General features: G+C 45.3%; 1 protein-coding gene across 1 annotated transcript in view; it reads right to left on the minus strand.

The window, feature by feature from the left end:
- Window positions 1-17412, minus strand: part of PTGFRN (prostaglandin F2 receptor inhibitor) — a 107125-nt gene that overhangs the window by 40740 nt on the left and 48973 nt on the right. The window contains exon 4 of the mRNA XM_049765905.1: window positions 12821-13201. Within this exon, the coding sequence (XP_049621862.1) occupies window positions 12821-13201 (381 nt within the window). The remainder of the gene's footprint in view (window positions 1-12820; window positions 13202-17412) is intronic.

The following is a 17412-nucleotide window of genomic DNA, read 5'->3' on the forward strand; positions in this document are numbered from 1 at the left end:
CCCTTCCTGCTCCTACCATTCTTTTTCGAGTGCCTTTTTCTAGAAGTACGCATTGTCTCAACCCTCAAATGGAAGATTCTCAGAGACTTTGCTCTCATTCCAGACACAACAGGTGCTCAAAAATATCTGTGAATATGAGGGACAATCTATGACCACCGTTCTCCAGGACTTTTCAACTTCCAGTCAAGGTATTTATAAATTCCCAATGTGCCCAAGGCTGACAGGCCAACTGAGTCAGTAATCACTGAACTTCCCCCAATCCTCAATTTCCCTCTTCCCAACTGTGTTAGAGACACAATCTCCTCTGGGCCTCACAATTTGAGTTAAACGCATGGAGTTGTCCAGCCCCAGTAACCCATTGCCTTTATGTGGATATTCTCTACTTGTTTGCACATCAGGCACAGTTTGCACATTCCCTAAGGCCCTTTTTGTGCTGGTTTTCTGCCTCCTTTTCCCTAGTTCCATCTACCTCACTGGGGTCCTGCTTGGTAAGAAGTGGAGTCAATGGCCCCATGGCTTGTCCCAGGCCATGGCATGCATTTGTCTCAGTACCAGAGAATCAAATGCACAAAACAGATGGTGTAGGAGTTTCAGCTTGTTTATTCAATCATAGGAACTCCTACTTAGCAAAAGAGATTTCATCTTCGCAAAACAGCTGGAGCCAGTACTCTCTTAAAACAAAAACTGAAGGGGCTGGAGCAGTGGCGCAAGCAGTAGGGCATTTGCCTTGCACTCGCTAACCTAGGACGAACCTCGGTTCGATCCCCCAGCATCCTATATGGTCCCCTAAGCCAGGAGCGAATTCTGAGCGCAGAGCCAGGAGTAACCCCTGAGCATCACTAGGTGTGGCCCCAAAAGCAAAACAAACACATAAAAACTAAAACTGAAGCCCACAAAGAAAGACCGTAGGCAAAGAAAAATACCTTGGTCTCTGAAAGGTGAAGGATATAGAGATTTCAAGAACACCCAGAGAGAGGTCAGATGGCTACTCATGAGGCCTAAAGTATGGAATTCCTGAAATGAGAGGGCTATGGGTGGGCTTAATTCCTTTTCTTGTTTTGGTGCACATCAAGAAAATTTCATTTACCACAGTTTCATGCTTATAAACGTGGTTTGCAGAGACTGTGTTGTCCTCGGGGCCCAGTAAGCCCACAGCACTTTGCCTTTCTTTGGGCTTTGAGGCCAGGACATGGCAGTGCTTATGGGATACCCATGACTCTGTGCTCAGGAATCACCCTTGGTGGGACTTACTCAGGTCCAGGGACTAAAGGGGGGTCAGCTGTGAGCAAGGCAAGTGTCTTCTCCACTTGCACAGCCCCTTCAGTGTATCAGAAAAAGCTCCCTTTGAACTCATCTAGCCAGTTACACTCACCTCAACTTCTTTTTATTTTATTTTATTTTAAAAAATATTTTAAAACTTTATTTATTGATAAATTGATTGGTTGGTTGTTGGGCTACACCCAGCGGTGCTCAGGGGTCACTCCTGGCTCTGCACTCAGAAATAGCCCCTGCAGACTGGGGGACCATAGAGGATGCCGGGAATTGAACTGGGTCCCTCTTGGATGGATGGGCTGCATGCGAGGTAAACGCCCTATTGCTGTGCTATCTCTCCAGCCCTCACCTCAATTCTTCTTTTTTTTTTAAATAATTACTTTATTTAGACACTGTGATTGCAAACATAATTATAGTTGGATTCACCTCAATTTCTAAACCAGGAAAGGCATGTTCACAGAATCCCTTCCAGACCATGTTCTCTGTTCTCTAGGGACTAAGTTGAGTGCTGATTGCCTTGAAGTGCAATTATTTGAGTATCCCCCAGAAAATTTCTGTAGAAATCGCTTGGGGTCAGGGGCTTCAGCTACGGCTCACTGGTATGTACAAAGCACGCAGCACCTTCTGTATAAAAGACACGTACGTGTTTGCTGAATTGGTCTAAATTTAATATTTTGCATAAAAATGCTTATTTGAGGGCCTAAGCATTTCACTACTGATTACTGCTATATTCTGCTTGATCTCATCAAGAATCAGCTAACAGCTCCACGGTGGTTGTTTAGAAATGCTTATCCGTTAGATGCATCTGAAAGTATTTAATGGTAAAAATGACACGGAGTTATAGGACATGCTTGAAATTCTTCCAGAAGCAGAGGAGAGATATAGGAAAGAGACAGAAAGAAAGGGAGGAAGAGAGAGGCAGAAAGAGAAAGAGAGAACATCTAGGGGAGGGGAGAGAGATGAAATAAGAGAAGTAAAATATTGACAGTTGTTGAAGCTGGCAGTATTCTGACTTCTGTTACAGATCTGTTCCAACAGTAACAACCCAACCGCCCACTCATAATGGAATTCGTTTCACACAACACTAAAGCCAGTGCAGTGAAGCTGGCTCCGCGTTGCTAAGGTTCTTCAAGGCATGAATCTGCGCCTTAATCTGGCTCTTGGGGGCACGTGTGTTTCTAGACACACCATTTCCTGAAGTCGCAATCGCCTTCCCACAACCTTCCCCCAAAGAAAAGCGTTGTTTCCTGATTATTGGTTATTAAACTCCTTTGTTAAAAATTTCAAAACAAAGGAGAACCACTGGCTTATTTGCAAAAGCAGCTATTCCATGAATTCTGAGTACAAAGACATGGGCCAGAGGTTTACACATAAATTATTATCTCCTGCATTCCCAATAGTTCTGAAGGAAGAGATTATTATGGCATTATATGATGAAAACAACAACAGCCATAAATCAAGATGTGAGGTTCCATGCCATATATTATACTTCCCAGTTTTCTTTTTCTTTTTTAGTTTGTTTGTTTGTTCGGTTTTTGGCTCAAACCTGGTGGCGTTCAAGGGTTACTCCCGGCTCTGTGCTCAGAAATTGCTCCTGGCATACTCAGAGGACCACATGAGATGCCAGGACTCAAACCACCAGTCTGTCTTAGATCAGCTTCGTGTAAAGCAAAACATCCTGCCACTGTGCTATCTCCCCGTCAATGCATTTATTTTTTTATTATTTTTGGGTTGAGGGCCACACCTGGTGACACTCAGGGGTTACTCTTGGCTATGTGCTCAGAAATCGCTCCTGGCTTGGGGGGGACCATATAGGATGTTGGGGATCGAATTGTGGTCCATCCTAGGTTAGCTACATGTAGGGCCAACGCCCTACCACTTGCGCCATAGCTCTGGCACCTGCATTTATTTTCTTAACCTTCATAACCACGACAGATATTTTGTTTGATTGTTTGACTGTGTTTCTGGCGTGCTCAAGATTCACTCCTAATTCTGAGAATTAGTCTTGGAAGAGCTCAACCGACTATTTGTGGTGCTAAAAGGCTCAATTTTGGGATGTCTGCATGCAAGTCAAGGCCCTTCTGCACTGTACCATCTTTGCAAACCCAAATAATATAGAAATTCTTTTCACGCATGTTCCTTAAAAAAAAAATAATAAAAGAAACAGATCCCAGAGGAGTTGTCTTCAAAGATCACAGCCTGGCACAGTGTGTGAGAGCAGAATTACAGGCGAGGCTTTGTCTGCACGACCTGTCTCCCGGGGGACCATCCAGCAGCACCTCCTCTCACGGCTGTAATGCCTTCTTGAGCCAGGTTCACCCCCAAAGACCAAGAGTGATGGCAACCGCCCAGAAACTAATCCTGAACTGTGCACAACTGGGCTAGGACCTCTTTGAAGCTTAGGTAACTTAGCAGAGCTAATGAAGTGAACAGGCTGCATACACAAGTTAGAGGCCACGGGGGAAGGAGTGCCCGTTTAGCTAAGAAAGCTTCTAATTTCATAAACTGGACAGGCACTAGGAAGGCTACTGAGTGAGGAAGCTAAGTGCCAGAAAGTCACTACCCTTGGCTTGCATGACATTTCAATCTCTAATACTTACTTGATTTGTTTGGGGCCATACCCAAGCATTATCTCTCACTCTGTTGCTCAGAAATCACTCCTGTTGGGTTCTGGGGCCGGGGGTGGGGAGGAACATATGGGATATTGTCAGAGATCGACTTTGTGTCAGCTGCATGCAAGGCAAGCACCCTACCTGCTGTACTATCGCTCCAGTCCTTATTTTTTTTTTTTAATTTTGAGAGACGGCAAGGGTTCATTTTCACTTATGATTTGGGAAATGCAAATTAAAACATGTCTTGAGAGCTGGAGTGATAGGATGGCTTTTGTTTGTTTCTTTGCTTTATTTTTCAAAAATTTTTACTTTTGAGGGGGTCATACCCTGCAGTGCTCAGGGGTTCCTCCTGGCTCTACGCTCAGAAATTGCTCCTGGCAGGCTCGGGGGACCATATAGGATGCCAGGATTCGAACCACCGTCCTTCTACATGCAAGGCAAATGCCCTACCTCTGTGCTGCTATCTCTTTGGCCCACTGCTTTGTTTTTTTTTTAATTTAGGAAATGTATAAAAAGAACTTCTATATGCTTTGGGCTAGAAATATAGTACTTTGGGGAAGGTACGGTGTTGGAATTAGGCACACAGGAAAACAAACCATCGTTAACACTGTAAATCACAGAAAACTCAATCGAAACATTAAAATAAATATATTATCATGGCAAAAAATACAGATTAAAAATAAAGAGAGAAAGCAAGAAAGGAGCTACCATTTGTGGGGAGCCTGGGTGGACCATAATGAGATGCTTAGCATGAGCCATTTTAGAGCAATGGGATACAACTGCCCAACTCTCAAGTCAAACTCATGTAGCTTTTCTTTCTTCCTTCCTCCTCACTCATCAGTCCCAGAGAAAGAAGAGGGAATGAGCGACTAGATTTCGGGGCCAAAGGCAGCAGTGAAGGGGCTGGGTGTGCTTAGATCAACTCCCTAGAAAAGGAGCTATTCTTTAAGGATAAACTAATCCTAGTTCCTCTATGTCCTAAGATATTGACATACTATTATAATTATTATTTATTTATTTTGGTTTTTGGGTCACACCCGGCAGCGCTCAGGTGTTACTCCTGACTCTACGCTCAGAAATCACTCCTGGCAGGCTCAGGGGACCATATGGAATGCTGAAATTCGAACCACAGTCCTTCTGCATGCAAGGCAAACACCTTACCTCCATGCTATCTCTCTGGCCCAACATCTTTATTTTTAAACTTTATTGATTTATTGATTGGTTTTTGGGCCACATCCCAGCAGCACTTAGGCTCTTGGCTTTGTACTCAGAAATCACCCCTGGCAGGCTGGGGGACCACATGGGATGCCGGGAATCAAATCAGGTCCCTCCCGGGTCAACTGCATGCAAGGCAAATGCCCTACCGCTGTGCTATCTCTCTGACCCCTGATACTGACATCTTATTTGGTTAAGAACTTGGTAGGGTAAATATGCAAATGCATGGTACCACCAAATTTTACAGTATTCTCAGCCCAATAGGATCATAGCAAATCTGATGTGAAAAGTGTTAGAAAAAGATAGAAGGCCACCAAGCTCAATGAGCCTAAACAGTAACACAGCTAGCACCAAAAAGCTCAGTAAATCCTCAGACAGTGACTTTCGTAAGATTTGAGAGATTTAACAAATTATCACAAATTGACACTTTTTGAGGTTTATTTTTGGGCCACCGCCAGTTGTGTTCAGGGGTTATTCCTCATGAAAGGCAAATAAATGCCCTATCTTCTGTGTGATTGTCCCAGCCCTCTAAAAAATGGACTCTTATTGATCTAAGTTTTGATAATTCCATTTGTCTTTGTGTTGTAATAAACAATAAGAAGTAAATTTGTTTGTATCTAAAGGGGTTGATGGGGTGGTAGATGGGAAACAGGAGACATTGGTGCAGAGAAGGTCATACTGGTGGTAGGACTGGCGTTGGAACACCTAATGCACGAAACAACAGTATTACGAACAACTTAAATCACAGTTAATCTGCTAAGTACTTGGTAGAGACTTCAGAGTTCTGTGCCATCTCTAGGAGATTAGATGTAGGCCTGTAAGATTTTACCAGCAACCATTTTTGTCACTCCGAACTTGCCTCTGAAGGCAGAAGAACAAGTGTGTTGGAGGCCTGCCCACCACCAAAATTTTTTTTCTTTTTAAATACTTTTTAGAAAAAAATTAATTGTGTAACGGAGATACACACTTACAGAGTTGGGCCGGGAAGGTGGCGCTAGAGGTAAGGTGTCTGCCTTGCAAGTGCTAGCGTAGGATGGACAGTGGTTCGATCCCCTGGCGTCCCATATGGTCCCCCCAAGCCAGGGGCGATTTCTGAGCACATAGCCAGGAGTAACCCCTGAGCATCAAACGGGTGTGGCCCAAAAACCAAAAAAAAAAAAAAGCCATTTATATAATCACATAGGGCCTTTTGTAGGAAAACAGTCCAAAGCACTGTCCATTATGTTATTCAGTATTCTCTAAATTAAAAAAAAAAAAATAAGATCAGTTTAGTGCCAAGAATAAGTTTTGTCTTTTAGTTGGAGTTTATTTTCCTTCCTTAGAGAAGAACTGTGAAATCACAATTTTGGGGGCCTCAATTCTTTACAACGTTGGGAGTCATATTTAGTGCTCAATTGTAGTAACGAATTCATCCAACTACTTAGCAGTATCTGTTCTTCAAATTTTTTTTATTCCTTTGAATCTTGATTTAATTTTATATTTGGCCACACCCAGCAGGGCTCAGGGGACCCTGAGGGATATTGAATCTAGGCCTTCAGCATGCAAAGCATGAGTTTGATCTGCCAAATTATCCTTCCAATCCCTTAATTATTTTTGTTATGTTATGTTTCCTGTCTTGAATTATGCTTCATTTAGTGAGACACTTTAGGTTATTTTCCCCCCTCATAGGTATGCCATAACAGCTGGAGCAATAAACAGACAAACAAAAAGGTAGAACATAAATTCTAAGTCAAAGTATTTTCTACCCTGTGCTTTTTGTTGTTGTTGTTGTTGTTGTTGAATGCCACATCCAACAGTGCTCAGGAGTTACTCCTGGCTCTGTGCTTGCTAATTACTCCTGGTGGTACCATATGGGTGAGACCATATGGGACACCGAGGATCAAATCTGGGTCAGTCACACACAAGGCAAGTGCCCTACCAGCATTACTATCACTCTGGTCCCCTATTTTCTACGTTCTTAAGAAATCACCATTGTGGGGCTGGAGAGATAGCACATCAGTGTAGGGTGTTTGCCTTGCATGTGGCCGACCCAGGAAAGGACCCTGTTCGATTCCTGGCATCCCATGTGGTCCCCCAACCTTCCCAGGGGCAATTTCTGAGTGCAGGGCCAGGAGTAACCCCTAAGCACCACTGGGTATGGCCCAACAACCAACCAACCAAACAAACAATCAATCAATAAAGTTTAAAATAATTAAAAATAAAAAAGAAATCACCATTGATAGCAGTAGATGTGTTTTGGTGTATACCGTGATTAAGATTCAATCATGAGGGCCTGGAGAGATAGCACAGCGGCGTTTGCCTTGCAAGCAGCCGATCCAGGACCAAAGGTGGTTGGTTCGAATCCCGGTGTCCCATATGGTCCCCCATGCCTGCCAGGAGCTGTTTCTGAGCAGATAGCCAGGAGGAACCCCTGAGCGTCGCCGGGTGTGGCCCAAACCCCCCCCCCCCAAAAAAAGATTCAATCATGCAATCATGAACAATTTTGTAACTGTGAAGAAAAAATCAGCAACTATGCCATAAACAACCTTGTAACCACAGTATTTTAAAAAAGTATATTTTTTGTTTGTTTGTTTGTTTTGGGGGGGGCAAACCCAGTGATGCTCAGGGGTTACTCCTGGCTATGCGCTCAGAAATCACTCCTGGCTTGGGGGACGATATGGGACCCCGGGAAATCGAACCATGGTCCATCCCAGGCTAGTGGCACTACTCTGGTCCCAAGGAAAGTAATTTTTAACACTATCAGCACAGTCCTCCCAGGTACCACATGTGCTCTTGGTATTCACATCATGGCCCTTGTGTCTGATGAACAGCATGGAACTCTAACCTGCTTCAAATCCTCACCTACTTGGTGTGACAATAGTCATTTAAGACATGGTAGGGTGTGCCAGTCTTTAGGTCTCTGCCCTGGGGAAAAGCTGATGCCCCAAACCAAGCATCACATGATGACGTTACTTGGACAGATTTGATCCTGTACCACCTTTCTCTTAAAGTCATTCTCAACCTTTTATTTATTTTCAATAAAAGCGGCAAAGATAACCATTATGGTAACCACTTTGAAAAAAATCTGTTATTTAACTATTTACTTTTTTGGTCTTTTGGGGACCACACCTGGTGACGCTCAGGGGTTACTCCTGGCTATGCGTTCAGACATCATCACTCCTGGCTTGGGAGGCCATGTGGGATGCTGGAGGACAGAACCAAGATCCATCCTAGGTCAGTGCGTGCAAGGCAAATGCCCTACCATTGCGCCACAACTCCAGCCCCCCCAAAATCTGTTTTTCTAAAGATGATTCCAATAACATTTCCTACTCACATGCTATTTTGCAAGGTGATCTTATTTCTCCTCCATTAAGAGATGAGGGTCTTTCCTCCACCCTCTTCCCTCCACCCTCTTGAACTTGGGCAGACTGACTGAAATGGCTGTGACCAACAACAAATATTCTTTGTGACACTGTGCTGGTCCCAAAAGTGCTCTGTCTTCTGGGAACCTCTGCTTCCTGCCTCTTAAAAGCAAGGAGTCATACATGCCATGAGTGTCCTGCCAGGATAGTGCCCAAGAGAGAAACCAAAGCCAAACAGAAAGTCAGGAGAAAGACAAGAGAGCTGGGAGGACAAAAACATATGGAAGGGGATTCCTGCCCTGGCTATGTTGGCTGCTGCACGAAACTCACAGATAAACTCTGCCAAGTCCTCCTCTAATTACCAACTTTCCAAATTAGAAGCAACACTGAACTGAAGCAATAGTGAAGCGGTAGGGCGTTTGCCTTGCATGCGGCTGATCTGGGATGGACCTCGGTTTGATCCCCAGCATCCCATATGGTCCCCCAAGCCAGGAACGATTTCTGAACTCATAGCCAGGAGTAACCCCTGAGCGTCATCCGGTGTGGCCCAAAAACCAAATTAGAAGCAACACAAAACTTGTGTCCAAAGGCAGAGAGAGGTAGACACAGTTCTGAGTTGTGTAGATGAAACACTGAAAGCTTAACAAGTGGGGGCATGAGAGATAGCACAGTTCATTTGCCTTGCATGCAGAAGGATGGTGGTTCGAATCCCAGCATCCCATATGGTCCCCCAAGCCTGCCAGGGGCGATTTCTGAGCATAGAGCCAGGAGTAGGCCCTGAGCGCTGCCGAGTGTGACCAAAAACGAACAAACAAAAAAATAAAAAGCATAACAAGCCTTTCACCCAGTACTCAGTACAGCACCTGTGCTTGATAAATTATGATTATTTTGAGGAGCAAAGATGAGTATTTTGGAGCAACTGTAAAAGGAACCAGCTTTCTCATGAATTTTAATTCTTTTTAGGGGGAGGGGGATCACATCTGGCAGTGCTCAGAGGTTCCTCTGGCAGGCTTGGGGGACCATATGGGATGCTGGGATTCAAACCACCATCCTTCTGCATGCAAGGCAAATGCCCTACCTCTATGCTGTCTCTCCAGCTCTGTTAGTGTTTTTCCCTCAATACAATATTTGCTTCACCAAAATAAATAATTTATAACAATAAAACCATTATCACAAATATTTAAAAAGCAATGTTTTAAATCTTAGTGATCCATTGTTCAGATTTTTCTTTTCCTTTTCCTTTCTTTTTTTTTTTTTTGTTTTGGGTCACACCCAGTGACGCTCAGGGGTTCCTCCTGGCTCTACGCTTCAGAAATCACTCCTGGCAGGCTCAGGGGACCGTGTGGGATGCCGGGATTCGAACCACCATCCTTCTGCATGGAAGACAAATGCCCTACCTCCATGCTATCTCTCTGGCCCCTCTTCTGAGTTCTTGTGACAATATACAATAGTCATACACCAGAGAGTCTGAGCAACTATGAAAGGTCACCTTGTGTCCCTGCTCTTTTTGGCTCTCTCAGTTACCTCACACAGGCCTATGCAGCACATGTTCTGAGATCTCATGTGTGTCCATGTAACTCCACCCTGGATTTAGGTGTAGCTACCTGAGACCCACCCATTTCTGGGAGGGGTCTTGGAAAAGGTAGATAAGCCTTTGAGCCAGGGGATTAGGGGCTTCTACCCTGCTGGGCTCTCTGGCGTTTGGGTCTTGGTCTCTTTTGGTCTTTGACCAGCATGGAGGTCAAAGAAAGATGGCTGAAAGGAATTAAGATGCAGGGTAGCTAGGAATGGTTGAATGCTTGAAAGGTTATGAGAGAGGCCACACACATGTGGTGAATAGGGCATGAATAAAGTTGATGCTTCCTGATGCCTGTCTCTGGATGAGTCTGATTCCGCCGTTCACCTGGGCCTGGGACCCGCCGGCTGGATGGGGGTTGCGGAGCCACGTGGCCTGGAATGGCATCCTTCCCCATCCAGGTCCATCATTAATTATTTGATTCAACATGTCCACATCCAGGATGTATATGGAGCCCATCACTATGGGGCAGGAACATCATTGGGAGGAGCAGGTACTCTGCTCCTACCTAGCTAACCTCTGACAAGTGCCCAAGAGCTATACTGTGGAGAGTTATCAGCACAGGAAAAGACATATTGATTTAAGAGAAACAATTTTTTTTGGATCTCACTGGCCCTTGCCCAGGTGTCCGAATGTGAAATTTCTCTGAAAACTCCACCCATCAAACACAATTGCTTTCTCTGCAAGTCTTATTTTCCCAGAACTGTATTTTGACAGGATTCGTGGCTGGGCGTTCTATCCTCAGGTCACATGTGTGTGGGAAAAGCACACGGAGTGTTAGTAAGGAGGGCAAAACTTGCCCAGTTACCAGTCTGGCACATGCAGTTAAATGAAAAGCTCCAGCCCCTACTCCCATCGTCAGTATCAGAACAGAAGCTTTTCCCACGGCCAGTTCTTTCTTCCTTCTCTCCCTGGAGAGCAGAGCTACCAACAAATCCCTTCCAGTTCTCTGAGCCCATCTCTGGCTCCCTCCTGTTTTCTGCCACTGCCTGCGTCTACCCCTGGTTATGTTGCAATCAGTACACGAGGACTTCAAAGGGGGCCTCGCATTGGAGTTCAGAAAAGAGAGAGAGTCCCTTAGAGCTGCAGGCAAGGGGCGGGCCTGGTGGCACCAAGCGAGGCACCCAGGATCAGAGCAGGGAGAGTCAGTTTTCTGTTTAAAAGAATAAAAATAAAAATCTCTTTTTGCTGTTGACAGCATCTGTTTTATTTTGAAGGTTGCTAAGGAGAGTCTAGCTGAGCCCACATGGTTCCAGCTCGGTGCTTCCAAGTGAATCCCTAGCATGGGGCTCAGCGACAGGAATCAAAGCTCCTAGCATCAATTCTGCTGCCTTCGATTCTGAGATCTAAAGAGTCACTTTGCTACCTACCAGGGACCATAATGTGTTGTTTTGTCTCACTATGCCTGGGATGATTTTCCACTTCTGCTCTTGTAATTCCTGTCACCCTCCTCTTCTCCATGGGCCAACTCTCCATCTTGGCAACATAAAACCTCATTTTCTGGGGTCGGAGAGATAGCACAGCAAATAGTAGGGCATTTGCCTTGCATGTCACTTTATCCGGGATGAACCCAGTTCGATTCCCGACATCCCATATGGTCCCTCGAGCCTAACAGGAGCGATTTCTGAGTGCAGAAATCAGAGAGCACTGCCGGGTATGGTCCAAAAGCCAATAAATAAATAAAGTTAAAAGAAAAACAACAACTCCTTTTCTAAAAAGAGACAGCAGCGCACATCCCAGAAGAACCCTGTTGATGGAGAGAATAGGGGAGGGTGATTCTGAGTAGGGGGGGCCATAGGGACAAGAGAAAGAGGGTCACAGTACTAAACCACAGAGACCTTTGGGTCTGGAGGCAAGGCTCAAGGGAATGAGAGCATGAAGGGGCCTTTGGCTTGATCCCTGGCACTACATGGTTCCCTGAGCATTCTCAGAGCAATCCCCAAGCCTCCAACTAAGAGTAGCCCTCTGAGTATTGCTTGAATGGTCCTTAAATTAAATAAGGAAAGAAATAAAATTTAAATAAAGTTCTTTTCTACCCACTCATCATCAGAATAATTCTCAGCTCCAGACAATTACAGCAAGATCTAACTTAGCCCAGGAAAGAGGGTTTGTTGGCAGGGTCCAGTTATAAAATCAGGAGAAGGCAGCCTTAAAGGGTAAGCATTTGGGAAAATAAGAGACACTGAAAATGAGAAGGATGGAAAAAAAAAAAGGAAGGACATGAGGGGCTGGAGCCATAGGTAGAGTGCTTGACTTGCATGTTGCTTTGATCCCAGCATCCCATATGGTTCTTGAGCACCGCCAAGAGTAATTCCTGAGAGCAGAACAATATCAGGTATGCCCCCCCCCCCAAAAAAAAAAATAGAGAAAAAGGGGCTGGAGCGATAGCACAGCGGTGAGGTGTTTGCCTTGCTGGTAGTTCAAATCCCAGCGTCCCATGTGGTCCCCCAAGCCAGGAGCGATTTCTGAATGCAGAGCCAGGAGTTACACCCTGAATGTCACCAGGTGTGGCCCCAAAACCAAAATAAATAAATAAATATTAAAAAAAAAAAAAGGAAACTCTATCCTATGCTATCTGGGCACTTAGACAACAGAAACCATATTATCTAAACAATGCTCCGAACCTGCCAAATTCCATTTCAAGCCAGTTTTGCTTTTCACTCAGGGCTTGGGCTAGTTCCAGGCTCAAGTGTATTTGTCCTGATGATAAGAAAAGGTAAAATAATGGAAAACACAAAGCCCCTAAACAACGATGTCCCAGAGGACAGATTACGCCCAATGAAAGCCATCCCTGTTCCACTCACCTCTCCAGGTCACCTCCACCCTGGTCGGCAGGGACATGGACTCTGCCACCTTGTGCCAGCTCTTGTTGTGCCCAGGGGCCCAGAGTGCCACGTGGCAGAAATAGTAGCCAGAGTTCTCTCTGCTAACGTCTCGAACCAGTAAGTGGTAGGAGCGTGTGTCCACATGGCTCACGGCAACATGAGATGAACTGTGAACCAGAGACTCCCGGTCTAGCCTTGCAAGCACATGGGGTCCTGGCAAAGAGGTGTCAGGAGTCCTACTGAAGTACCACGTCACTTCGGGGCGCACATCATCCTTTCGATCCGTGGTGATGTTACAGGTGAGGTCCAGTTCCTTGCCTTCAGCCGCAGACACATTCCTGGCCACGGTCACTCGAAGAGCTTCAAGATAAAACACACACACAGGTCAGCTTGGGAGTGTCTGTTCTTTCCTCTTGGCCCCTCCTGTCCCGCTCGATCACCTCCTTTTATCACCTCCTTCACAGCATATTAGTACATAAAGCTGTGTACAGAGGGCTGATGAACTCAGAGAATGCCTGACTAAAACATACATTTAGGGGCCGGAGCAGTGGCGCAACTGGTAAGGTGTCTGCCTTGCACACACTAGCCTAGGATGAACCACAGTTCTATTCCCCGGCATCCCATATGGTCCCCCACGCCAGGAACGATTTCTGAGCACATAGCCAGGAGTAACCCCTGAGTGTCACCGGGTGTTACCCCAAAACAAAATAAACAAAACAAAACAAAACCCAAAAAGTGTATGGAGCATGCAAATACAAAAGTATGCCTTTTCTACATGATGCATTTTTGGGGAGTTTTTGAAACACAAGAAGGACAAGGGTTGGAAGGGAGGTGGAGGGGAAGATGAGACCAGGTTTTTGGGAAAAGCTGAGATGGGCTGGAGTTGGGATTCCCAACACCATAGATGGTCCCCTGGGCAATGAAGGGTGTGACCCCACCCACAGTAAAAGAAAGAGAAAGAAAAACCAAGCCATGACCATAGGGTTTGGCCTTGATATGTGATTTCTGTGTCCTTCTAAACAGTCTCAAGCCTGGATTCTAAAAGCAAGCATGATGATTTCTGGATTATCCACGCCACTGCCCCCTCTCATCCCACGTAATGAGACAGAGACTATATTTAGATGAAGAATTTGGGGTCACAGTCTCCAGACTGATCTGCTTTCAGCGTTCCCTTGTCAAAGTCTTTTCTATGGCAGAATTTCCCATATTCTGAGGATTTTTAAAAATAATTACACATCTGAGGGGCCGGGCGGTGGCGCTGGAGGTAAGGTGCCTGCCTTGCCTGTGCTAGCCTAGGACGGACCGCGGTTCGATCCCCCGGCGTCCCATATGGTCCCCCAAGCCAGGAGCAACTTCTGAGCGCATAGCCAGGAGTAACCCCTGAGCGTCACAGGGTGTGGCCCAAAAACCAAAAAAAAAAAAAAAAAAAAAAAAAAAATAATTACACATCTGTGACCAGTGGAGAAAAAGTCAGCTCATGGCGATGCTCCAGGATGCTAGCCTCTGGGGAGAGTCACACAGGAATCCAGTCAGAGCATCCAGAGGGGAACCACTCCCCAGAGGGTGTCCGCCACAACATGCACCCCCACCCACCCTCCTACACAAAAGTTCCCTGCACTCCTGCAACAACAGAAATACTCCAATACACGGATTCCCCCTATGACAAAATCTCTCTCCCCCCCCTGCAATACTGAGGTTTGCCTGCATTCCACAACACACACACAAACTCCCACCATTCCACAACACGTATGATGCCACCCCAAAACACGCGTGGCCCATTCAATAAAGAGCCACCTCAAAGCCCTGCACAATGGAAATCAATGTGATTATTTCCAAAGTCTGGCGACATTTCAAAAGAATCCTAAATATTGCCTCATCACCAGGCCTTCTCCATTTACTCCTGCTCCTTCATTCCTCTCTGAAATCTTTCTAGAAGATTCGGTATGGCTACCATCACCCTGAGTTTGGTAGTATTGCTGGACCCCATGATACTGGTGGTTCTCATACCACCCCACCGGTGTCCCTTGTGAAGAGACATGGGTGTATTTTGGGGTCCCTCTGTGGTGCCTGCTGGCAGAAAACAACTCTCAGAGAGTCATAGGGGGCGTGCAGAGGTGAATGCAGGCAGCACAGGTCATGGATGTGTATAGATGAGGTTTGGGGTTTAGAAACAATGGGGAAATTGTCTCTCCAACTCTGTAAGTCCCTTGATGGGAAAGTTTTCCTTCTGCAACCAGTGGAAGATGTCCCGTCACTAAGCACAATTCTTACCCATTCTGAATTGGGAGACAGGATGAAGTGGGCTGTGGGTGGGGGACTGAAGGAAAAAAAAGTTTTAAGGGCAGGTTGATGCAAGAAGACTTCAAATATCTCAGAATCCACATGCCCAAAATGAACTAAAAGGAAGATATTTTTTGTTTATGTTTGAGCCACACCAGGCTCAGGGGTTACAGCTGGCTGTGCACTCAAAAATTGCTCCTGGCAGGCTCGGGGAACCATATTGGATGCTGGGGATCAAACCTGGATCGGTCCTAGGTTGGCAGCATGCAAGGCAAATGCCCTACCACTGTGCTCTCACTCTGGCCCTGAACTAAAAGATTTAAACCAGCCAGGGCAAAGAGATTCTGACAGCAAGAGTAAATCCATCACTAGAGTCTGCTGGTTTTCTTGTTTCTTTCTTTTATATGGTTATGCATTGCAGTAGTCTGGTTTTTGTTTTGTTTTGTCTTGCTTTTTTGTTTGTTTGTTTGTTTGTTTTTTGTTTTTTGTTTTTGTTTTTTTGTTTTTGGGCCACACCCATTTGATGCTCAGGGGTTACTCCTAGCTAAGTGCTCAGAAATTGCCCCTGGCTTGGGGGGACCATATGGGACGTCGGGGGTTCGAACCTTGGTCCTTCCTTAGCTAGCGCTTGCAAGGCAGACACCTTACCTCTAGCGCCACCTCGCCGGCCCTGCTTTTTTGTTTCTTAAAAATGCCCAGAGGCTAGGGCTCTAGGTTATTTTCTACCAATCAGGTCAGTAGTGCTATATAGAGTTCAGGGAACTCAAGGGTTATGCCTCATGATAGACTAGGGACCAGGCGGTGCCAGGTATTGAGCCAAGTTAAGAAATGTGCTTCGGGGCCGGGCGGTGGCGCTAAAGGTAAGGTGCCTGCCTTGCCTGCGCTAACCTTGGACGGACCGTGGTTCGATCCCCCGGTGTCCCATATGGTCCCCCAAGCCAGGAGCAACTTCTGAGCACATAGCCAGGAGTAACCCCTGAGCGTTACTGGGTGTGGCCCAAAAACCAAAAAAAAAAAAAAAAAAAAAAAAAGAAATGTGCTTAATTACAGTACTGCATCGTGACTCTTTTTTTTTTTTTTGGGCCACACCCAGTGATATTCAGGGCTTATTTCTGTTTATGCACTCAGGGATTACACCTAGAAGAGCTTGGGGGGTCCAAATGTGGTACCCAGGAGTAAACCAGGCAAGGTAAGCACTACATCTGTTGTATTATCTAGCTTTATCTCCTGGTTTGGTGTTTGTTTTTGTTTTTTTTTTGTTTGTTTGTTTTTTTGGGTCACACCCGGTGGTACTCAGGAGTTACTCCTGACTCTACACTCAGAAATCAGCCCTGGCAGGCACAGGGGACCTTATGGGATGCCGGGATTCGAACCACCGCCCGTCCTGGATCGGCTGCTTTCAAGGCAAATGCCTTACCGCCATGCTATCTCTCTGGCTCCAGTTTGGAGGTTCTTAACAAGAGTTCACAAAGAAAAGCTATAGTCAGTGGCTTGGATGGGGAAAAATTGCCTTTTATCAACTTCCCCATAAATTACAGTATCTCCTGTCATTGTGAAAAGATGCAATAAAACTAAACAGCAATATCTATTCCTGGAACTATGACCCCAATAGAGATCAAATACTTTTACATTACAATAGCTGCAGATTGCTTGACATATTATTTACATTTATCACTACTCAGAAATTACAGTCCTTGCTAGGCCTGCTGATTTATCTTATTATTTAATGCCTTAATAAAGCACAATACTTGCTCGATAAAAAATGTTTTAAAAATATTTAGATGACTATTTCAATACAATTGCTTTCCTCTATCATTCCTCACGTAAATTTAAATTGTAAAATTTTTATATTGTATAAGTTAAAATGCATTAATTGTGAGGAAGGGTCTGTGGGCTGTCAAAAGCAGACCAGGGCACAGAGAGATTATGAAACCGGCAGGCTGGGGCGAGAGCCAGATGCTAATATAGCCTAAAAGGTTCAAAGTATTTGAGTTTTACAAGAAGAATTAGGGCTTTGTAGCTTGTTTCAAAACAAAGTTGTCTCGGTGATTGATTTAAAGCTTGCAGGAAGGGAAAGTCTTTAGCTTGCTGCATGTCTAAAACTCTTATTTCTTCCACCTGCTGTAATCAATTGTTTGGTGCTCTGTTTATAATAGCCAAAGGTGGGCTGGAGAGATAGCACAGTGGTAGGGCCTTTGTCTTGCATGCAGCTTCCCAGGATGAACCTGGGTTCGATCTCCGACTTCCCATCTGCTCTCCCGAGCCCGGAGTAATAATAATAATAACCAAAG

Source organism: Suncus etruscus, chromosome 19 (genome assembly GCF_024139225.1).
Source record: "Suncus etruscus isolate mSunEtr1 chromosome 19, mSunEtr1.pri.cur, whole genome shotgun sequence".
Taxonomy (NCBI): Eukaryota; Metazoa; Chordata; class Mammalia; order Eulipotyphla; family Soricidae; genus Suncus; species Suncus etruscus.